General features: G+C 40.7%; 1 protein-coding gene across 12 annotated transcripts; it reads left to right on the forward strand.

The window, feature by feature from the left end:
- Positions 1-95: 95 nt before the first annotated feature.
- Positions 96-20,577, forward strand: LOC130530711 (potassium voltage-gated channel subfamily KQT member 2-like). 12 transcript variants are annotated; one of them, XM_057042163.1, is made up of 19 exons: positions 103-790; positions 7,023-7,113; positions 7,206-7,332; positions 7,460-7,635; positions 8,161-8,286; positions 8,368-8,478; positions 9,224-9,319; positions 9,413-9,507; positions 10,070-10,129; positions 10,524-10,553; positions 11,079-11,132; positions 11,864-12,069; positions 13,032-13,079; positions 13,335-13,352; positions 14,491-14,596; positions 15,183-15,314; positions 17,546-17,614; positions 18,947-19,040; positions 19,194-20,577. In XM_057042163.1, exons 1-19 carry the CDS (start codon positions 489-491, stop codon positions 20,019-20,021), a joined length of 2,769 nt encoding a protein of 922 aa, XP_056898143.1. In that variant the 5' UTR covers positions 103-488; the 3' UTR covers positions 20,022-20,577. The 12 variants fall into 12 exon arrangements, with proteins under 12 accessions (XP_056898154.1, XP_056898155.1, XP_056898143.1 ...); XM_057042175.1 differs by lacking the exons at positions 18,947-19,040; positions 19,194-20,577 and adding an exon at positions 18,874-18,922 and having other exon boundaries at positions 97-790; XM_057042164.1 differs by lacking the exon at positions 13,335-13,352.
- The last annotated feature ends 3,777 nt before the right edge of the window (positions 20,578-24,354 follow it).

A 24,354-nucleotide genomic window follows, 5' to 3' on the forward strand; every position in this document is an offset into this window, starting at 1 on the left:
GGATACTGTATATTCTTGCCCAACAGGTGCCCTGGTCATGCACTACTGTCACTCCAGACCACTAAACATGCAAAGTACACAAGTCAACAATTCACTCTGGGTCGCTTCAGTGAACTATTGTAATAAATAATTGCCTATCACAGTCGTTTATGTGACATGAAAATCCCATTATACAGTATTCATGATTTAAAATAATGCGTTGACAAGCTTAAAATATAGATGGCTCCGTGTTAAATATGGTTCCGCTTCGTGGCTTTTGTCCGATATTTGACTGGATTGGAATGAGAATCGCGTGCATGTTGTCTAACGCCGGGAAAAGGTTGAGGTAAAAGCACACACAGTGCAGTTTTCACAAGGTTATTAGCAATTGGTGTGAAGGGGGGACAGCAGCAGCAGCAGCAGCAGCAGCACACACCCCTCAGCGCCGGTGATGTATCCCCGCTGCAAGGACACGGACAACTCCTCGTCAGAGTGGGCTCGACTTTAGGATGGTGCAGAAGTCTTTGAACGGCGGGGTCTACCCAGCTGAAGACGGCGAGAAGAAACACAGAGTCGGCTTTGTGGGACTGGACCCGGGGGCTCCGGAGTCCAGCAGGGATGGGGCGCTGCTCATTGCGGGTCCGGACGGCGCCCATAAGCGGAGCAGCATCCTCTGCAGACGGGGGTCCAGCATCTCCACAGGAAGACCCAGACCGACCAAGAAAAACGCCAGCTACCGAAAACTACAGAATTTCTTGTATAATGCGCTGGAGCGGCCGCGGGGATGGGCGTTCGTCTATCACGCTTATGTGTAAGTTGACTGTCATCGTGGCCATTTCCAAAATTTTATTTATTTATTTTTGGGGGGGACGCCGTGTGGCTGCTGCGTGGTATCATCTAGATCAAATGATGAGTCTTAAAGTGTCTTTATGCCGCCAGAGGTACTGATTACCAGCAGAACTCAACTAACAACTGATATTATCGCAGCTCATTATCACAGATGTATCCGGAAAAAAATGTTTCAGCACCGCAGTCTGTGGACAGCTCCGCGTCACTGCTACTCACAAGGTGTGTGTGTGTGTGGGTGTGTGTGTGTGTGGTGTGTGTGTGTGTGTGTGTGTGTGTGTGTGTGTGTGTGTGAGAGAGAGAGAGAGAGACAGAGAGACAGAGAGTTCGATTGGGGAGGGGGGGAACCGGGTGATGTCATTAGATCGGAACATCATTTTCGGTCTCTAGTTCAGCCCTGCAGCAATCCTGGGACTCAATTTTACAAAGTTAAGGCTTAAAAGCAGATAAATGTGGCGCAAATTCCGTTTCAGATTTTGCCTTTTACATGTCCCATAATGCAACTGATAGCCCGTACTGCTCTAACGCCACAATTTTCAAACTTGGACTTTGAGTTTTCAAAAAGCTTCAGTGATACCCCGAAGACAAATGATCACACTGGTCATTACATCATTCCAGATAAAAGTCTCCTATGGCCCTTTTGTGTATTTATAACGGAATGCAGTTACAGTAGCTTCTTCCAGAGAGATTCTGCTGTGAGCATCTCTTAACTCTCCCCTTTTAAACTTGCCTGTTCTTTGTTCTGCCTTTGTGAGCTATTTACAACTACTTTGATCAGTTTTGGGTCGCACCATGACCCAATCACAGTCTTGTAACTTTGTTCTGTCCCATTTAGCCATGCCCGGTGATCTGGGGATTTTACTACGACATTAAAGATCTCAGTTGCCACCCTAATGTCTCACCTCCAAAACTTACCTTTCTTATAGTTTGTAACCAATTTGCACATTCACAGAAAATGTGATTGACAGCTGGCCACTCCCTTCAATTGGAATGGTTGCCATGGTTAGTACTGTGGAGACTTTCAAGGCAAATGAAAACAGGCAGTCAGGTGGTCTCCTTTTTGAACAGGTGAAATGCAGGTTACCCACCGGTCATGTCTGAAAAAGTAAAATGAAACAAAATAATCTGGGGAATCATGCAGGGGGTGAGGGGACCTGAAATATTCATGGACTACAATAGCACTGCCAAAAAAAAACCCCAAAACACGCCACCTTCACCACTTTCATTTTGGGGGACATTTTGTTAACTTTGTTAGGAGGTGTTGAGGGCATGTATGCTATTGTGCATTAATGTATTCCAGAAATTCACAGTGTACAGTAGAAACTGCTATATAGAGAAATCAGGAAGTCAAATTTGGCAAAGTACCACCCGCCCTACAGGAAAAGAGCTGCCCTGAAACAGCAGCTGTGTTCCATTTGTCTGTTCTATACATTATTCATAGTCGAAACACTTCATTCAGCCTTCTAACTGTTCCAGGCAGATTTTAAAAGCCGCCATGCTGGGACTTCAGTCAGCTGCTGAACATACAGACTCTGCTGCAAAGGCCCAGTGCACGTGCATTTCTCTTCCGCTGAATGTTCAGTTTAGACGGCCATTTGTGCTTTGCTGCTCTGGCTTGTTTGCAATGCATGTGTGAAAGATCAATAAGTGGAATGTGAGAACCTATATTCAGCGTACTTGTCTGCCTGGCTGCATCTACAAAGGCAGCTTCCAGTAGAGTGTTAAGGGTTGCAGGCTGAGATGTTCACAGACTTGGTGTAGATGAAGATTGTTACCGAGTGTTTCCAGGCAGAAAACTCCAGCTGTGGGAGAAAATTGGAAAAGGAGAACTTGAGAGACACCTTAAAAAAGGAAGAAAAAAAACTAACAGGAAGTCAATGAGCTTTGTAAAACACAATTGGTCCACGTTTTTAGTACTCGTCTTAAAAACTTCGAAAAATAATAAAAAACTTTTCAAACACTATTAATTTCACCAATAAAGTCAAGATCCAGCCATTCTGTCCTGAAAATATATGCTCAGAATTTAATATAAAAATAACAAAAAAATATTATTTCATCCTATATTTGATTCTGATCTCATATTTATCAGTAAATGTAACCAAATAGCAATGAGTGCTACAACACATACCGTAAACCCTTTTTCTTTCTTTTGATCGATCAGAAATTTGACCTGCTTATGTCCTATGAACTATTATCCTTTGACATAATCCCTCTGACGCTCGAGCTTTGAATCATAAAGTGCCGTGTTGACATTTTGCTTCAGCGATTGCTGCTCCAGAGCCTGGCTTCGTGCTTCCACCACAAACAATGAGTCATCCGGGTCCTGAAGCGGTGCAGCAGCCGGAGCTCATCCAACTCTAGCCGATGTTTTCTGTAAAGCTGTTCTTTCTCCAGTGCCGATTCTTCTACATTAACTGGACCTGTCAGCAATCCTGCTGAGCTTCCAAGGCTCCTCCTGAATGCCAGTGGGGCATTCTCGAAGGAGATTTGATGTCCTGGAGGGGCCTGTTTGATGTGTTTTTGCCTAGTTATAGTTAATGTCTCTATGTGTATTTTTCTGAATCAGCACAGCCTCACTAATGGGTTTGTATCTCTTGTCAGAAAAATCATAATAAGTCTTTATTATACTTTTTGGAATTTGCCAGGCAAGCTCTATCTAAGGGGAGATTTGGTTCACTTGGCCTCATGTATGGTACAGATTCATTTTAAGCTTGTCCGTGACATATAGTATGATTTACAGTATATTAGGGTTGCTGCAGTAGCAGGGACACACACGTACATAAGTGACCCAGAAAGTTGCTCATTACCCTGGAACACTCTTCCCTGGGACCCGCAGAGTGGGGATGGTGCCGTGGTGACACTGTTTGTTTCATGAAATATGTTGTGTCCTCTCCTTGAGTTTATCACAGGCTAAAATTAGCGTGATGAGTGACCAGTGTTGTGCTGAGAAGGGGGAAATCGATGGCTTTCCACCTACAGCTCAGGAGGAAATGCAGGCTTTTCTGCTTCGGACTGTTCAACTTGATTGATCAACAGTCACATTTCTACTGATGCCATCTGAATTAGCTTGACAAAAAGTCGATGTGTGTGCGTGGCTGCCTACAACTGTCTGTTAATGGGATGTGTTTTCTTAGGTCACATTTTATTAAGGACCACTTTTCCTAATAGTGTGGCATTTAAATTGCTTCATGTCACTCATAGTAGCTCTTATTTCGTACTTCCTGTCCTAATGTTGCGCTTTAAATAGATTAACCACGGATCTACCCTCTATTCTCTAGATAAGTGTTAAAATCAGTCACAGGATAAACAAATAGAAAAAAATCAAACACATACTTGTATAACTATATTAGTTATTTGTTTATCTTAAATAGTAAATTGGGACGTTAACACCAGGTCAGACTCATAAACATGAACAGTTGTGGTTGAGCTGTGAAACTAAAACCTCTGCATGTGCTGAACCCAACGATAGGCGAAGCTAATAGCCTGAGTGGTTTAGGAAGTGGTTTCTGTCCCACTCATATAATAAGGAAAGCTTCCTCATCAGGTACTGATTAACTTTGTCATTTGCAGTCAGGAAATTGATGCAAACGCTGAGGCCCAGTTCTACAGCAACAGCAACGTTCCGTTTCAGCACACGCCAGGGAAGTAAAACAAAAATGTGCCCGACCTGCTGACTGACCTGAATTTAATGTACAATACTGCACCTCATGGATAAAAGGTCAGGAATACAAGATAGGATTTTCCTGACTAGCAGGAAAGGCATGGAATAAAATCTGTTCAGGTATATAAAATCAGTCCATTTTAGTAATTCTTACAACTATGTTTTTTTAAATGATGTAATTATCGGGGAATACACACCATATGTAATTCATACTTTTCTTTGTGCAGGAGCAGTTGATTAAAAAAGGTGATAATTAACAAATTAAACAAATAAAAACAGAAAAGAACATAAAGTTTAACACCTGTACTCTGCCAATTGTACAGACATCAACCATAATCATCACCATATCAAAAACAACAATGTTATAAATATTAATCACTCTACCCTAGAGACAGTGATTTAACAATAATCCAAATTATGCAGACAAGCTGCAGACAGACAAGAGTTAATGAATGCTTTTCTGCACACGATCAGCTCGCTTTTCCTCAAGAAAGCCCTGAATCCTCTACCCATCAATGATGTATGAGATCCAATAAAACACACTAACCCTCACACAGAACGACCTCAGTCTAACACACACAGTATAGAACAACAGCTGCATGTGCAAAGAGAATTCTACTGAATGAATATAAGAGCCCTTTATTTAGCCAAGAGAGAAGTACGGTAGCAGCATATCCCAGCTGGCAATGCCGTCCGCCTAATAGGGCGTTTTTACCTTTTAAAAGCCAAATGCTCATCAGCAGCACGGAGGAAAGCAGCAGGCAGCTGCAGAACATCCAGCAGCTAAGTGTGATTTGCCTTTGAGCACTGAGGAAAATCTACATCTAAAGAAATGGATATTTGTCTCTGAGCAACAATGATTAGAGATTTAACACAAAGGACAAAAGCTCATACTCACAACAAAAGCTGCAGTAAGACGGTTCTATTTTTAACCGTCTGATGTCGACATTGTAAGACTATGAAACTATGAAGTATTCTCCATGAGCTAGAAAATGCCTGTTCTGAATTGTTTTGTTTTAAACACTGCTGGAGTAAATCTAAATATGTTGATAATTTGAGAATAAAGCCAGAAAAGCCAGGCTGAGGTGGCTTGAACATGTCCAAATATATTGGTAGAACAATGGTTGTCAGGGTCCTAGGTGTTGTTTTGGGGTCCTTTATTGGTGGTTTTCCCTGTTCCTGCTCTGTTCTTTCTCCAGGGTTTCCAGCGTGTTTTTCCCTGCTGCGTTCAAGGCTTCTTTTGCTTTCAATAAACCCTTTTTTGAGACCTAGGTGGCCGTTTCCTGTCTGCATTCGGGCCCTGATCAAACTAAATCCTAACAACAGTGAGGGTGGAGCTGCCGTAGAGGACCTACACAGGGGAAGGCAAGAGACTGGATATATGGAGGCAGAGAAAGAGGATACAAAGTTAGCTGGTCCGAGAGAAGAGTTCGCAAAGGATTGATGGGGGTGGGGGAGGATGATTCAATGTTACCCCTGAAGGAAGAGCCAAAATAATAAAATGAAGAATACAAGTTTGGCTTACAAACTCGGTTCTTAAAAATAACCATTCTTTTCTTGACATTAGATCCCTGTCGGGGTCATGGGGAGGGCACACCCATGGATGAGCTGGACCAGGAGTACCTTGGCAGTGCTCTGAAGGTGTCCTGGCACCTCCCCCTGCTACCAGAACACCTCTCGAGTTTTGTCCACAGTGAAGCTTGAACAAGGAACCCTCTCCTCAGCCCAGTCCTCTATAGACTAAGCTGATGATAGTATAATACCTTTATTTCCTTCTAGTTTTCAAACACCTTTCACGTCATATGCAAGTGGCTCCTGAGTTCCGAAGTACCCGATGGGAATCCCTGAGTTTAATGCTCTGTGCTGGTTTACTGACTGCTATCGTTAGTGGACATTAGTGATGTTCACCACATCTTTGTTTTCTTTATGTAGAAACAAAAAGGACTGAATCGTTTCTATCTAATCTCAGATCTAATTACTCAATTTCTTTCTAAAAAAAACAACCATAAACATGAAATAACTCAATTACATTACAATCATGAAGGATTATCTTACTGCTTCATCACCCCATTTATTTATGCAAATGTGTTTACTACTGGGTTAATTCAGTGCACCTTATCTGCATGTGCCCTCCATGTGTGGCCGAGCCACTGCTGCAGCTGCTGCAGATGCACTATGGCTTCTATCCACTAAAAAGGGGACTGCAGCTCTAATTATTCATTTAGTTCCCCGACTGCACTCGCTTACTCTGAGCTTTGGGAATTAATCAGCGGAGGTGCATCGCAGCCATCAGCTGAGCATGAAATCCAATACTGAAATCACTCACAGGCCAGGTCAGCTTTAATGGGCTGCAGCCACCCAAATAGTAATTTTCTTAATGAAGAAAGTCATCCTGTTAATAGAAGATCTGCATTTCAAAGCCTCTGTTTCCCAATACGATATGTATGATTAAAACAAGTAACAAGTAATAGAGTTTAAAAAACCCCAACAGCAATCCAAAGCTTATATACATTTTTGTTTTCTTCTTTTCTTTTAGCTTCCTCTTGGTCTTTTCCTGTCTCATCCTCTCCGTTTTTGCCACCATCAAAGAATTCAAAAATAGCTCTGAGAGTGCCTTGTACATCCTGGTGCGTATTGCTGTTCTGCATGTAAACTCTTGCTCCACATGTGGTGCATCCTGGGTAAGTGGTAAACCTCACCACTATGGTTTGCTATGCAGGAAATCGTGACCATCGTGGTGTTTGGGGTGGAGTATATCGTGAGGATATGGTCTGCTGGCTGCTGCTGCCGATACAGAGGCTGGAGGGGGAGGCTGAAATTTGCCAGGAAGCCTTTCTGTGTCATAGGTGAGGACACAAGCGTCTGTTTGTTGAACGGTTTCGCAAGTGAATGAAATTTACGTTTGTGACAGATGAAAGGAACTCTTAATAATGACAGTAGATTGAAATGATGGCGTGTAACGTCTTTCCCCAGATATCATGGTGCTGATCGCCTCAGTGTCTGTGCTGGCTGCCGGATCTCAAGGCAACATTTTTGCCACCTCGGCCATCAGGAGCCTGAGGTTTCTGCAGATCCTGCGCATGTTGCGGATGGACCGCCGAGGAGGCACCTGGAAGCTGCTGGGATCTGTAGTTTATGCCCACAGCAAGGTGAACTGCAGCTCAACAGCCCAAGTGCATTTGACAGTGATGTCATATCAACATTTCCAAAATAAAATGCAGTCTAAATAGATGTATAGTCACTTTTAAACCATACTTTAGTCTTAGTACTGTTCCTCAAACTAACTAAAAACTAACATTCATGTCACCATTATAAGTGAAGCTTTCAGTGCTGCAGGATTGTGGTGTTTAATGTCTCTTCCACTTGAGGAAACGTTTCTCCCAGCTTTATTTTTAATGAGCTTTGAAAATAGAATCATTTGCTTGCACTAATAAGCTTCTTCAAGTGTGTGTGTGTGTGTATGTGATGTGGTAAGTAAATAGGGTGGGTGTGCAACATGTGCGGGCTCGAGGGAAATAAAAGGCATTTATGAAATGCTTGGTGTGCCTCAGAGGGCATGTGAGTCACATAATTGCGTCCAATATTGTCACCGTTTTATCAAATCACCGGACGTTTCGGATGGCGCTTTATTGCTTTGGGTTCCCGTCAGGCTTATTGTGTCATTTTCACTGTAGGAGCTCATCACGGCCTGGTACATAGGCTTTCTGTGTCTCATCCTGGCTTCATTCCTGGTCTACTCTGTGGAAAAGGAGTCAAATGAGGAGTTTGAAACCTACGCCGATGCACTCTGGTGGGGTCTGGTAAGCCTAAAGTCCAATAAATTGATGCAGTGTGCAGGTACATTTTATAATCAAACAGTAACAGATGGCATTTTTCATCAGATCACTTTGACAACAATTGGTTATGGTGACAAGGTTCCCAAAACATGGAATGGACGCATGCTGGGAGCCGCGTTTAGCATGATCGGGGTGGCCTTCTTTGCACTTCCTGCTGTAAGTATTAATGTTGGACTGTTGTTAACCTTCCACTGATTAAAAGCCCAGTGTTGCTTAACAGCTCATTTTCTAAACATTTTAAACTATATGCGTATTCAAAGTTAACATCTGACACTCAAGAGGGTATTTATTATTAGATGATTCTGCTCATGAAGCTCATGGATTCGGCTTTTCCTGAGCTCGAGGCTCTAAGGACTGAAGGTGTTACACAGTACTAACTGTTAAGCCTTCTGGCTTTGTTTGGGATATAAATTATAATAAATAAATTGTTTATTTTGATGGATCTATGGGCAGATGAATTAGATGGTCTGAATTACTGAAAAACAGGCCCAAACAGGCCACAAGCAGTTTAATGATAATAATAAATAACTTGATGGATTGTTTTTCTCATTGTAGAAGGAACAGTTTGCACTTTGTTTTTTATTCTGTCTCAATTTAACTAGAGGTTTATGTAGGATGCTGAAGATAGAACAGAAATACTCTATTTTAGGTCTCTTATTTACAGTGGGTTGCTCATTCTAATCACAGGTGCTGATGATATGATGGTAACAGTTGTTCAGTTGTCTTTAGAAACATCCAGTTAAAAAGACTTCAAACAAACGTGCAGTTTTATTCGCTTGGAACTAGCGTGCGCAATAAATGAATGTAAATGTGCACACACTTTACATCGGATATTAAGTGGATGAAAAAGGTTAATGGAGGTAAATTCTAATTCAGTTTTGACCTTTCTGTCTCCCTGTAGGGTATCCTGGGTTCTGGGTTTGCCCTCAAAGTCCAGGAGCAACACAGGCAGAAGCATTTTGAGAAGAGGCGTAACCCTGCAGCTGGCCTCATCCAGGTTCACACTCAAGCCTTCTTTTCTCATTATACTTTTTTTCCCCACCGTTGTCCTTAACAAAAAACTAAAATTGCTTTTTAACCCTCCATCCAGGGTGCCTGGAGGTTTTACGCTACAAACCTTTCTCGTACAGACCTGCTGTGCACTTGGGATTTTTATGAGCAGACTGTATCTGTTCCAATGTACAGGTGAGTAAAAAACTACACTCTGGGGATTTGTCAGCATTTTAATGAATAGAGCAATTTCCCTGCATTACATTCCCTTATCACCTTTAAAGCTGCCAAGCTAAAGAAAAAGAGAGTGTCCTTTATTGTATTCTGCATCAGACCCTGGTTGAATGAGACACCACATTCTTTTTCGGGAGACTTTTTTATTTTGCAATGACTGCTGCAGCATTTGGCAGGAACACATGAACATTTTAAAATGCTGTCTCAAAGCCAAACAGGGCCAGAGGCTACTTTGCAAAATTAGCTTACATTTCAGCCTTGGCGTATGAGTCAGCAAATAGGTTTTGACTCTCACAATGCAAATTCTTAAAGTAAGCCTGTGTGGTTGTATGGATATATATAAAATATAAAAGTTTCAGATTCAATTCGGTCATAGTTGTAACCCGAGCTGAAAAGGTGATGGCCTGCAGAATAGATCAGTGCCAAAGTAAATGGAATTACCTTTTTTGCTTGCTGGAGGGAGCGTTTAACCTTTCAACACGCAGGTGGTGGAGCTCTGATCTTTGTATTTTTTCCCCCCAAGATTTATCCCACCTCTGAATCAGTTGGATCTGCTGAGGAATCTAAAGGGCAAGTCTTTCAGGTATGAGTATGACCGTATGGAGATAATGATAATATCATTTTAAAAAGGATACCATCTCATTGACTTTATAGCATATCTATCTTACTCACATCTGCAGAGGAATAGCACTTACACACATCTAAACTTCCCCTACTCCTGAGCTGTACTACAGCCTTCCACAAGGGGGGGATCGAGATGTTTTTGAAACACTTTTGGTTAGCACTGTTATTCATATTTAAGTTAAAAATCAGGGGGATTGATCTATAGTTGTACATTACAGCTTAGATCACATACTGTATATCCGCAGGATGATATAGGTAATAGAGCATTTTGTGTCGCGTGCATCAGTATTAACCCTGTGTGATCAATGATGACGTAACACACAAACTGATTTCTGTTGATGTCTTTTCTGCAGGAAGGAGTCCCAAACTGAAATGTCTCCCAGGTCTGGGATCAGATTGTTTCTTGTCTCTACAGTACCTTCTGGCTTCAATTCCGCTCTCAGTTGCTGCTGATACACTTCTTGAAAGAATATGTGACTCTTAGTGTTTGTGTGTGCGCGTGTGTGCGTGTGTGTGTGTGTGTGTGTGTGTGTGTGTGTGTGTGTGTGTGTGAAATACCTCTTTCAAGAATGGTCTTTCTGCACTTGCTCTCACGGTGCTCAAAGATCACCTCTGACCTATTTCTAGCAATATCTCAGAAAGTAAAGAGGTGATTTTGAACACTTTTGAGCTTTGCTTGATATATTGAACACCATTGGACAAAAGAAAACAAGTGTAATTAATGATAAGTAACACTTTATCGTGTCCTTTATAAGCATATTTTGTGCAAATATGATATCTCATGTGCAAACATGGCCATTATTTTGGACACACAAAGTGTTGCGCAGCACACACTGCTGTGTTTTGCGTATCCCAATGCTTCTTTTTTTTAAAATCTGTTTTGTCTCCTTTACTGCCCTCCACTCCAGTAATGAAAATGCACACAAAGAAAGACTTTGTGGGTGCTGTCCAAGAGCTATTAGGTATAGTGGCTGCCCACGTACTCACAACCATACTGCAAGTCTGCGTGTCTCCCACATTCCTGCCGCTGTTTCTAATCCCTCCTTTGGCACAATTAAAAGTGGAGGACTCATATAAGAACAGTAAACACAGGTGTATCACAGCTCTGTGGGGTGTAGCAGCTTTAAATAGCCTCAAGAGTCTGCCTATTTCTATGATAAATATGCACTTGTGATTTCAGCTGATGTTTTGTTTCTGTTTCTCAGTGCATTCCTGCCGTTAATTTGCTTGCTGCCCTTTTTGCCGATCCGACTGTTAAACCTCTGTTCATACCGCCAACCACCTAACAATATAACGCCTTTTCTTTTGACCAACTGCTGTGTGTCAGGCAGAGCGTACAGTACGATGTCGACTTATTTGGCACGGTTGTGGACACTTTTATTTTTTTTGCACAGAGTGAGATCACGGCTGTTCCTTTTGAGATGTGTGTTGTCACCTTGCTTCCCACGCATGCATGCTCGTAGCTTCGTGCTGCTTGGCTGACCCACTGTATGCTCCACTATGCTCGTGTGTGGACATGGCTCCTTCTTCTGTAGGACATTGCCAATTTTGCATTTCTGCAGAGGTAAGATTTGCTCAATTCAGTGTTGAATTAGGCAGATTAAGGGGGAAAATAGGATTATGATGCTTAGAAACAGCTGCGCCGCATAAGCTGTTCAGTAACATTTCCTTTGTCGCTGCTTGCTGTGTGCAGTCGGAAGGCCAGCTTGAAGGACAAGGTGTTCCCCAGTCCTTCTAAAGCCCCTTTTGCAAAAGGGAAAGCTCAGTCCCCAGGAGCAGAGGAAGGAGTTGAGGCGAGTCCCTACAAGGTCGCCAAAAGTTGGAGCTTCACTGACAAGAACCGAGGGACAAAGACTAGCTTTAAGGCACGAGGCAGCACATCGCGCCAAAACTCCGAGGGTGAGGAACGTTCACGCAGACACATCTCAACAGATCAATATGTGAGCTAATGAGCTAAGCTCTTTTCTTTAGTCAAAACACAAAATTGGTTTGTGTGTGTGTGTGTGTGTGGGGGGGAATTTTAAACAATTCAATCTCAAGTCAAAGCAACTCACTGAAGCAGCTTGGGATTTTGGACAATATTAGTTGGTATCTTGTGGCAGTTTTTTGGTGTCACATTTGTCATTAACATTTACTTGTTACTTAAAATTGAGTTAATGTTTTAAGTTGGAAGTCAGGCATGCTCTCTCAATGGTGGACTTATTTAATTCATATCTTAGATTGTGGTTTCTCTGAAGCGATGGTCAGAGTGTTGCAGTGTTTATGTAGGGTAGATGGAAGATGGTAGATGGAAGATGTTAGATGCTTTAAGCCCCAAATTGCTTAGGGTTTACAAAATATATTAACTGTATTGTTTTTTAACCTAATCTGTCACACTTTTGAACCAAAATCACATGTTTTTCTTAATTTGCAGGGTCTAGATCCAAGTTTTGGGTTTACGTAAAAAATATTAAAAGTTTTTTTTTTGCTAATGTAAATTCAGACAAACCATCCTCTGTCACGTGATATTCCAATAAAGACAATGTAATAGACAGACTTAAGCACATCTTTACATCAAATCATGTAAATAAATTGTTATGCTTAAAGGGAAACATATGAATCTTATAGACTCATCCTTTAAGTTTTTTTACTCTACATGATAATATCACGAATCCTACAACCTTTTTGGGGCTTGGATTGGATTTTGGTATGCAGCATTCATTCATCATATGGACAGACCTAATGCATTCATATGTCATTCAGGCCACATAAAATCAAGCAGTTCTCCTCCTTCACCATTTCATGAAGTTTGTGTTAAAAAGAGTCTAAGCCAATTGGTCTCATTGGTTGTTTTTCTTCTTCCGATTCATGGCATGATAAAGTGCTGATTGAAATGCAGGACGAAGACTTGGGACTGAAGCGTTCTCCAGGTTAGACAAGCCATCATGCTATGCCATCAGTGTAGGTTGTAGTGTAATCTCTAATGCAGATTCATATTTTGCCATATGCAGTATATGATATGTACAGCTTTTTAATCATCTTAGATGTGAGACAGACCGTCCCTATCAAACATGAAACCCAAAAAATTATTTGGTGGTCTTCATGTTTGGAAATTTGTCTTTTTGTCTGCCATGGTCATCCATAACAAATCTGTTTTTCCATCTCTCTCCTCTCTCTCTTTGCAGCAATTGAAGGTTTAATAAGTAAGACACTGGAATATTTTATTGACAAGCTACTATGGGGAAAAGACAGCCGGATTTATAGACCTGAGAACACTTGCATGCTTGCAAATGCTGAGATACAGGCGTGCTTAACAGGTTGCATACACTTGTAAAGATAATGTAGGCATTTAAAAAAGAAATAATGAAGAAAAAGATCACGCTTAAGAAGATATTTGCTTTAATGGGTAGAAAATAATAAACCACTACATATTGCTGAAGGGAAAAAAACAACCAGAAATCACCAAAAGTCACAGTGAAGAGGAGACATCAGTTACTCTAACACACAGAGGGAGGTGAAACATGACGTGGAGTTGTTTTATTGCCAGGTGAACTGTAAAGAAAGTAAATGAATGCAAATAATAAAGTAAGAAGAAATACAGCCATAACCTCTTCCAGTGGGTCAATGATCATAAATATACATGAAAGTATATAATCAGGAAAGAATTGTTAAATCTAAACAAGATTACCATAGAGTTTTGTAATTATCCAACTCCATCAGAAGTATATAGACTATGCTGTAAAAGTCACATCTTCTGTAAAGCTAATAATAACAACAACAACAAAAACTTGTTAACTTCTCAGTTATTCAATAAGAATTCAGCTAAATTCTACCGGATGGGTTTACTGCGCTTTAACCAGGAATCATTTAATATTCAACCCAGAACAATCGAGTTATAGAAAGCATTGTAATTCAGGACAATAAGCATGGTATTTACAAGTGTATGTAAACAAGCAACGCTGACCCCCCTTTTTCTTTTGAGTTGTTCTTAAGCAAATTTTTCACCCTCCTGAAATACAACTGAAGAATGATGCTAACTGAGAAAATTGTTGGGGTAATGAAGGAATTTAAGTAAGACTGTCAGAAACCCGAGACAAAATGCATGAAGAGAATTCACCTTCCCAACCAAATTCTCAAATTATTTCTCAAGCAATTTGGCATGGACCCCAGCACTATCCTTCAGTTCTGGCCCAAGCTTTCTTTTTATTGATCCATAAAGCCTCTGGCTAACTTTGTAACCCAATTTTTGCACCTTTAAAGCGACGACCCTCTTCCTCTGCAGAGACTCTAACAGCCTTGGAAATGTTCAAACCATTCAGTGTTCTTGTGTATGCTTTGCAGAGGCAAGTCTCCCAGGAGAGGAAATGGGTGATGATAAGAGCTGCCACTGTGAATTTCTCACTCAGGAATTACCATCAAGCCTGAAGGTCACAATAAGGGCAATCTGGTGAGCATAAACCGTAGCATGGTTTAAACACTGAAAAGCATATTATGGTTTACCAGCAAAAGGATAACGCTAAAAGATAATGTAATTCTGTGGTTTCATAAAGACCTTGATAGAGTATGTGTAATTCTGCTTCCAGCTAGATTACAGAGATGAACTTTCATGTTTATACTCCCCACAATATTCAGTTGTTTTCACTTAGAGTTTCTTTTTATGTTGATTTGGGAGGAGGATGTTTGTATGAGTAGGGCAAATAGGTGTGACCCAGGTTTCTCTACCATAGTCAAGGCAGTCCGGTAACCCCGTGTCTCACTCCCCAGTTATCAGCCTGATTTCCCCAGTACATAAGCCCCGGTGTTACACACATTCACTACTAGATTGCTTGAGCCGGATGTAAAGGTTTCTATCAATTACTCTTTGTGCGCTGTTTTGGTTCCAGTTTCATCCCGTGACCATCACGCTTATCCAGAGTCTGGTCTTTTATATATATATAGGGTTAGGGTTAGGGTTATATATACGGGACTATTAAATGGCTGTGTTGTTATTTTCACTTGTTTCTTTTTTGATGAGATCTTTTTTCCTATTTCAGCATTATGAAGTTTCTGGTATCCAAGAGAAAGTTCAAAGAGAGCTTGCGGCCATATGACGTCATGGATGTGATTGAGCAGTACTCTGCTGGTCATCTGGACATGCTGTGTCGCATCAAAAATCTGCAGACCAGGCAAGTGCATCATACAGTATGTTTTCTTCTTTTACTATATCCCTGTTGAGGGGTCATGGGAGGGTGCTAGAGCCTACCCCAGCTCCATATGGTGCAGGCAGGGTACACCGCTGAATGGGGACCCTATGTGAGCATTTGGTGGTTCATTACCTCGCACAAGGATACCTTAGTAGGGCTCTGAAAGTGTCCTGGCACCTCACCCTACTCCCATAACACCACCAAGTTTTGTCCGCTCTGGAGCTTGAACCAAGAACCCTCCACTTCTCAGTCCAGTGAGCGTTTTCACCAAATTAAATTTAACCCATTTTTCGTTTAGAGTCTCATCTCATTAAAGTGTGAGATATACTGTGATAATGGATATGAAAGCCTTGTCAAAAGCTTTCTGCCGTATTATTCTGTAATAACTCTGCACTGTTTCAGATCTATGTGCATCAGTTACGCTGTTATTGTTCTGAAACACACACATGTTTATTTGCCTGTGTCATACATGTGCTGTATTCAGGGCAATAATCTATAAGCTTCTCACTCACTTGATGTTGCACAAACCCAGTAGAGATAAACATTGTGGTACAACTCTGTTGTTTTGTATGTTTTACCTCCTGCAAATTACCCATCAGTTTATTGATGATTACTGAACTTGGTGTTTTTAGATGATAGTGCTTTGTCCTTCAGAGTCTTTGTTCATTTTTTCTCCCACTGAAAAAAGATTCCACATTCATAGACTTTAGCAATCTGTGGTCTTCCAGGCCTGTTGATGACAGAATGATCTGTCTTTTTAACAGTGAAATGTTGCTGTCTGTCTGCAGGATCTCTTCTGATTTCTCTGTCTCCTGTCTCCCCATGATAACTCACATTGATGCTGTAACCATTGCCAGTACCATTTCAACACTCAACAAGATCTTTAACCTGCTCTAGTTTATTAACAATGGAATGGATGATGTCCAACCATTAAACTGATGAAACAAGCTCATTCTATGACCTTGCCAATTAAGCTGCTCTGCGATAAATTGCTGTGATTTTCAGAACAACAAATTATTAGTTGAAATAATTGAAATTAAAACCAAAAATTACCCTTTTAATGACCACATGTTTGTTTCATTTCAGCTATGTTTTGGTGCTTTGAAGAACCAAATGATTTAAAAAAATCCCAAAACTTAAACAATACTTCATGCCATAGGAGGTCCAACAAAAAGGCCTGAGCAAAACTGTGTGTACAGTAGCCTGCAAACCATTGTGTACCCCTGTCCAAGATTTATATTAATGTGACTAGTTAAACCAGTGGCAGGCAAATTGATCATAAATGCAAAAAGAGATTTGAGCCCTCAGATAACTTAGACTGGACCTGAACAAGCCTGTTAGGGCAATCAATCAATCAATCAATCAATCAATCAATCAATCAATCAATCAATCAATCAATCAATCAATCAATCAATCAATCAACCTTAAGCAGGACCAGGCTCATGTTGGGGGACCCTCCTGCGGATGGGGGGGGCTGGGTAGAGAGAGAGGAGAGGAGGGGAGGGGAGGAGGGGAGGGGAGGGGAGAGGAGAGGAGAGGAGAGGAGAGGAGGAGAGGAGAGGAGAGGAGAGGAGAGGAGAGGAGAGAGAGGAGAGGAGAGGAATTATTTGTTTAGTATATTTACAAGCTGCAATGCTTTCCAAAGGGAGCGGTACAGTACTATCTCTGCATGGTGCCCATACATTACCCATACATTGCCCATACATTAAAAATAAAAGAAGAAAACAATAATTTAAAAAAAGAATTTGGTGTAAACATCAAGGGAATGTGTATCTTGATGCCATTTGGAGATCAATTCATCCTCCCCTTGTTTGACTGTTCACTTTGACCTAAATTTTAACCGGGGTACCCAAACATTTGCATGCCACTGTTAACTTGTCCTTGTATGTGTTTGTGTGCTCTTGTACATGGTACATAGTGAGGACCGCGATATGCTTTTCATTAGCAAGCAAAGCAAATTTTTGGAGAAAAGGGACTGCTTTGGCTGGTTTTACAGTCTATAGGGGCATTAAAACGACTGTTACTGTTAGAATTGGGTTGTGGTATCTGGTAAGGCATTTACAGAGGATGGGGAATGTACCGTATATTATGTCACCGAGAGTCCTCATAGAGATACAAGTACAAAATGTCTGTGTTTAATAACATAGCTGGTGCGACTTCCCCCCTTGCTTCAGTGTGCAATACACTCATATCGTCTCTGTGTGCTTTGCCAGGATAGATATGATTGTTGGGCCCCCTCCCCCATCAACACCTCGCCATAAGAAGTCTACTGAAGGTCCTAGGTTAGGTCAATAGGCTTCACCTCCTGGAGAATGTTTTAATGTCATTATCCTCCTTATACCATTTACCAGATATTACCAAAGCAACATGCTTCATTCTCATTTAGATTGGCAGAATCTCTTCTGATTTAAGTCCCATAACCTCCCCCATATATCTGAAGTTTAATGAAAGATTAATCACCTTGAAGACAATGGACAGCAAAACAGTGATGGGACACACCCGTGAGCCTCTCTGATCAAGGTCAATGAGCCAAATCCTGTGGATCAACTCATTCGGGGTCTGCCACTGCTCCTTTGCTCTCATACTGGAGGGACTCCCCCCATTATGATGCAATCAGAATGAAGCATGTTGTTCAACAAAAGCATGATGCATTTTGGGCCTTGAGAAGAAAATTCATCTCTGTCACACGATGTTGCATCAGAGATTTCAGTGTGCATGCAGCCATGCTGAGACCAACACTGCTATTGGACGTAATGTCAGTCTTTTTTTCTGGTCGTACTTGTGGCACCAACACGGTTGCTCTCTTCACCTCACCATCTGCTTGCTTGCCGGGGGAATGTTGAGATTTGGGTCCAGATGTGTTCTGTACGTTGTGTCATGTGTCGAGTCTTTCAGTCATTGAATAACTTGACTTGTAAAACACCTTTCTGAATGGTGCTGTATAATTCAAGTTTATTAGTGCACATTTACTCACCTTTTATGGGGTGTCAAATGTAAAAATCTCACAACTGTTTCGCTCCATTTATGCAAATGTAAAGCCTGAACGTAAATGTGAAATGTAAATATAAATATTATATATAAATGTAAATGTAAAATGTTAAATTTAAATGTTAAATGTCTCGCTGAGTGTAAACCTAAAGCTTCACCTCAAACACTGATCTGGAATCAGTCATGCTCAAAGACCTCAACGGCGTGCGCAGCTTTAGCGTTCTGTCCATTTCTGCTACCTAGCGAAAAGTGCTACTCTGTTGTTCTTTCTCCAGCTGCATCTCGAATGGTTATTAAAGACGTGTAGTAAGCGTTAATATGTGGCCTACCTGAGGTTGCAGATTGACTGGCACCACTGGTGTTTGAGATGGAGCTTTAGGTTTACACTCAGTGAGACATTTAACATTTGTATATGACATTTATGTTTATTTGGAAATTTCCTTTTAGACTTTGTCACATTTAGCTACACGTGAGGAGATCAGTTGTCTCATTTAACTAAATGTGAGAAAAGTAGTTGACGTTTTTACATTCGGCTCCCCATACTTTTTCCCAGGTAAAAACAAACAGGTTTAACGAGTGTGCCAGAGCAGTTCTTAAACCGAGGTGTGCCTTTTCTTAAATGCTAGAGTTGATCAGATAGTGGGAAAAAGCCCTAAAGCTGATGGAGACCCTGGAGATGACCTGAGCATGATGGGACGCCTGGTCAAAGTGGAAAAGCAGGTATTAACATTTCTAAACATTCATGAACACTAGGGTATTCTCTTTGAATCATAGGTTTGTGCTTTTTCGTTACAAAATATAATCTTGTCCTCACTGAGTTTAAAAAAAAAAAAGATTTTCGTCATCTAATTTTCTCTTTCTATCTTCCTGTAGGTACTTTGTATGGACAGGAAACTTGATTTCTTGGTCAATGTCTATGTGCAGCGTATGGGTATCACCCATTCAGAAACAGAGGCCTACTTCAACTCCAAAGAACCGTATCCTGCCCCACCCTACCACAGCCCAGATGATAGCAAGTTGGAGAAGGACAATAAAGAGCAGATGAAGGAGGAAAAGGAGGTGAAGACATGCTCTGCACTGGATGTCCCTTACTCTGATAGCTCTTTGGAACAGAAGGACCCTTTACTGGGTCGGTCTGGGGCCAGATCGGTGGGTTCTCCTTCTGCCAGCCAGAGCCGTCCCTCTACCTCCTGGCAACACCAGCTGCAGCACCCCCTCAGTCAGCCTGCCTGGAACAGCAGTGTGGCCAACACTCCGTCCCCAGTATGTGGCGACCAGTCTCCCAACCTCTTCCGCCTTCCTCCTCCCCCCGCTCCGGCACATGACCGTTCGTCTGGGAGCAGCTCCCAGAGCAGAAGGCGCCGCAGGAGGCAGACGTGCCAGCAGGACGGCACCGCCGCGGAAAGCGACACTTCCTTATCCATACCGTCTGTTGACCACGAAGAGCTGGAACGCTCCTTTAGCGGCTTTAGTATCTCTCAGGCCAAGGAAGACTTCTTTGGGCCTTCTTTCTTTGCAGGGACAGCAGGGGGAGCAGAAACAGGCCCCGAGGCCATTTCTGGACCCCCCATGTGCCCCAGAGTCAGACCCTTCATAGCAGAGGGAGAATCGGACACAGACTCTGACCTCTACGCTCCTTCACCCGTGTCCTTCACAGGAGACACCTCCTGTGGAGAGAGGCCATGGCCAGGACTGAAGTAGGAGGGAATCAGCTGTTCACATGCCAACAGAGAAGTGATCATGAGAACTTGTAGCCTGCTGAGCGGCTATTAGTGCTCACAATGCTAATCCAGATCAGATCAGGATGAGTGAATGCTAATGACTAGCTGGGGGTGACAATGAAAAAGAGGGCTGCCTTATCACTTTTTCAAAAATTAACACATGAAATGCTTCCTCACAGCTGCTTTGTATCCATCAGAATGGAAAATGAACATAAATGAATATGAAAATGTGACTTCAAGGACTTGCGTTCAACATATTTTGGGAACATTTCTGCCATATTTATTACTGATGTAGGCATCAGACTCACATGTTTACATTTATTTATAAGGTATAACGTCACTTGAACAGAAAACACACTCCTTGTGTCACACTAACCACTGTAGATCAGAGCTCGTATTGCAAGAAAATGTCTTAGTAATGGCTTGTACAGTGTCTTGAAACCTTCTATACCTTTGAATGAGTTGAAGTGTTATAATACCGGACCCTTTTCTTTAGAATTAGTGGTGTTAAAAAAATAAAGAAACAAACAAACATGCCTGGTGTTTATTCCTTTAAATAATAAGTTAAGCTCCAGCATGAAACGGTTTAACTAAGGTCAGTGTTGATCAGGAAAAAAAGGCAACTTTTTTTGTGTAAAGCAAGGAAAACATGGAAAATGCATGACTATTTCATTCATGTAAACCATGTCAGAGCTCTCGCTTGTACATCTGATGTTTATGATGTGGGGTGCCGTAGGACAACAAATGGACGCCAGCTTCTACATTTTTTATCGAGCTACAAAAATGTGCCTACCGCAGAAAACTGGCATAAGTGAAAGCACTTGGTGTGCAATAAAGAGGTCGTGCTCTCTGAAACCTGTCAGCAGAAAACGCAATAATAATAATAAAAGGAACAGACAAAACATTCACCTACTTTCATATGGCCTTATTGTTGTCGCACCGAAACCAAATGTTTTGTAAAATAATCAATCAATCAATCAATCAATCAATCAATCAATCAATCAATCAATCAATCAATCAATCAATCAATCAATCAATCCTTTATTTATATAGCATCTTTTACAATGAACAATTCCAATCTTTACATATAAAATTAAAGCAAGTACATTTCTAATTGTGATTGTGTACAACTTGTGGCTTATGACAAATTATAGAAATTAAAATTCTTAATTGAAATGGTTGTAAATAAAACACATCATCCTATTCTTTATGTTCATATGGCAGATTGACTACACTTTATTCAAGATAATCCCCAGTAAGTGAGTCCATCCTGTGGTCAAATTTGATTGCCAAGTATCAGCTGAACAATTAGTGAAATTTGTTCTCAATAGGAAAAATAAGAGTGAATAAAGTGAAAGGGTCTAATAATCAAAGGTAAGCAACATGGACATGGACAGGGACAACCTGCTTCATATTTGTTAGAGATTAGAAAGAGAACAATGAGAGATCCTGTCTCATTTCCAAAACCTCTCTGCTTCAGGTATGCAGACTCAGTTTTTATTGCCTTATAATAATGATTCAGCAGAAACCGGGAGTTTAAGTAAATAATATAGATCTACTCAAATGACCATATGACATTTTCTCTACTTCTTTTAAAGTGGTCAATTTAAACATAGTTAATTTGACATACTGAAATCTACCATTTTAATTAAAAAGCAGTAATCAATTACCGATACCTAAAACTATTTTCATCGAATAGAGATCAGTAGCTCCTCTAATGTTATTATTTTCATTATATGAATTGATCAATTTATTCTGTAATCAGAATTTAAATTAATCATTTAAAACGTAATAGATAGATAGATAGATAGATAGATATATAGATAGATAGATAGATAGTAGATAGATAGATAGATAGATAGATAGATAGATGATAGATAGATAGATAGATAGATAGATAGATAGATAGATAGATAGATAGATAGCACTGCTCTCTTGTCCAGGGTGTAGTCCTGGTCCTCTTTCCTTGTCTAGCAAACCTTACCCATAAGTTAACAAAACAGAACGTAGAAGAAAAGTGTAACATTCAATAATAATAATGTCGGTTGCATCAGAAACTGATGTATTCATAAACAAGAATGCGATGAACCTTTATTGGAACACACATTGTTATTGCATTCCTTAGCCCCTTACCCAAAACAGTATTGTCATCCTCACGAAGGTACACACTGAACGTAAAAACAACACCGGCAAGGATTGCATGTTTAAAGCATTCAAGTTCTCATGGAAGTTAAAAAAAAAACATAGACAAATAATAATTATAAGAAGTTTAATAAAATATAAAGACATTTCCCAGAATTTATTACAACAATACTCTACTGAAAAGTGGAGAAATATATTTAACAGCATATTGTAATGTTGACCATTTATCACTAGATGTCAGTAAAGCGCCTCTTGGGATTCAGATAGATAGATAGATAGATAGATAGATAGATAGATAGATAGATAGATAGATAGATAGATAGATAGATAGATAGATAGATAGATAGATAGATAGATAGGTGCATATAACTCAAGTAATATCTACAAATACTGCAAAAGACTGAGAGGCAAGTGACAATTATGGTAATTACAGTAATGCTATTATTGTTGCACTGTGATAAAGTGTTTTTATTGCTAGCCTTATTGTTTTGCTTTGAGTTAGACTGTTAATTCATATGATCTCTAAAGGAAACCACACAATGATGTGGTTGTGGCTGTTGTGGCACACCTTTGGCTGCTATATATTTTACAACCCAGATTAAGCCACAGAAAGAATTGTGTGTGCTGTATGTCAGCGAAAAGCTGATTTACTAGTTGTTCTCTGACAGATTGTATTTAACAAGCTTTTTAATAGCCATCGGTTGATCGAATAGTAAAGGACTGTCTCCACACGACATGGCTAAACACGGGTCAGCCAATTTGTTAAGTGTATGTGAGGGCAGGATTTTAGTTGAAAGGCTGATACAAATTGGAATTGATCAGCTGATTAGTTGAAGTCAGGTGATGGTGAAACAGCAGCTAAGGCTTATTTACTCTTATGCACACTAGGAGAGCTCTGAATATGAAACCACCTGACCAGAGGTGCACCAGACCTGCAGACCCACGTTCATAAAGCAGAATATCGTGGAATATATATGTGCATTCATCCCCCTCACGCTTTATATTATACTACTACCAAAAAAACCAACATTGTTAAAGCAATGTAAATTCCCCTAATGTGGTTGATGTGTTTCCTCAGGATGGCCACACACTTGTTCGGGATATTTTCCTCAAGCGTGATAGGTTTGTTATTCGTGGCCTCATTAAATGAGGGAGGGACATTGAGTTTCCAGGTGATGAATGAAAAAAACCAACAATCAATGAAACCATTAGCGATCCAACTCTTTATGAGAAACCTGTCAAAGAGAGAGCAAAAACACTAATGGTGTCAGCACTGACCTTCCCCCAGTGGCCTCAGTGGCCTCAGTGCACGCTATTCCAAATCATTCTCACCTCTTCATATGAGCAAATGACACAAATACGCACTTAATCGATTGTATTTCAGACGAATGTACGGATTCATTAAATGAGCTCGAATCAAATGTAAAAGCCTAATTTGTTTCTAGAGGACTTTCCATTAGCGCTAAGGGAGAGAAATGACTCTGCTGTCTGCGGCATCAGCTGTGTTTGGACAAATGTCTGCTCCGGAGGGCTCTGTGTAAATCTATTATTTACAGTATTTATGGTGCTAGATAATCTCAGAAAAAGCCATCTGTTTCTCAAGGGCAGCTGGGTGACCTTCCAGGTGACACAAAAAGACAAAAGGCTCTAATGACATTTAAATAAGAACTTATATCACAGTGAATTTCATTACAGATTCACACATGTGTTATGTGTGTATTAGTTTACTGCCATTATTCTGTCATTTTGATACAGCACATGCACACATGTAAACCATGCCTCAGGGAATATACCACAAAAGGGAGAAAAGAAAAGAAGGAAACAGCGTTTTTTGGTCGTTCTGTTGAAATAGCATCACCAAACATTTAATAGAGGAAATTCAGATATGCCAAGTTTGCCACTGAGCTCATCATTAATCATCAGACAATTACTGAATTGCATTGATCTTTACGCCCTCGAGGCTTTTGCCTAAAGCTAGTCTAGTGATTCATTTAGCATATCCCAAGAACGATTGGCTAATTTTTTTAATGTATACGGTGCGACCTAATGAGTCCAATAAGCTTGATTCATTAGGTGGCACCGTTATAAATAATGCTAGAAATAATACAGAGAGTAATATTTCTAGCATTATTTATAACCTTTTAATTTGGATTACATTTTACAGGACTGAA

This window comes from Takifugu flavidus, chromosome 8 (genome assembly GCF_003711565.1).
Source record: "Takifugu flavidus isolate HTHZ2018 chromosome 8, ASM371156v2, whole genome shotgun sequence".
In the NCBI taxonomy this organism is placed as follows: domain Eukaryota; kingdom Metazoa; phylum Chordata; class Actinopteri; order Tetraodontiformes; family Tetraodontidae; genus Takifugu; species Takifugu flavidus.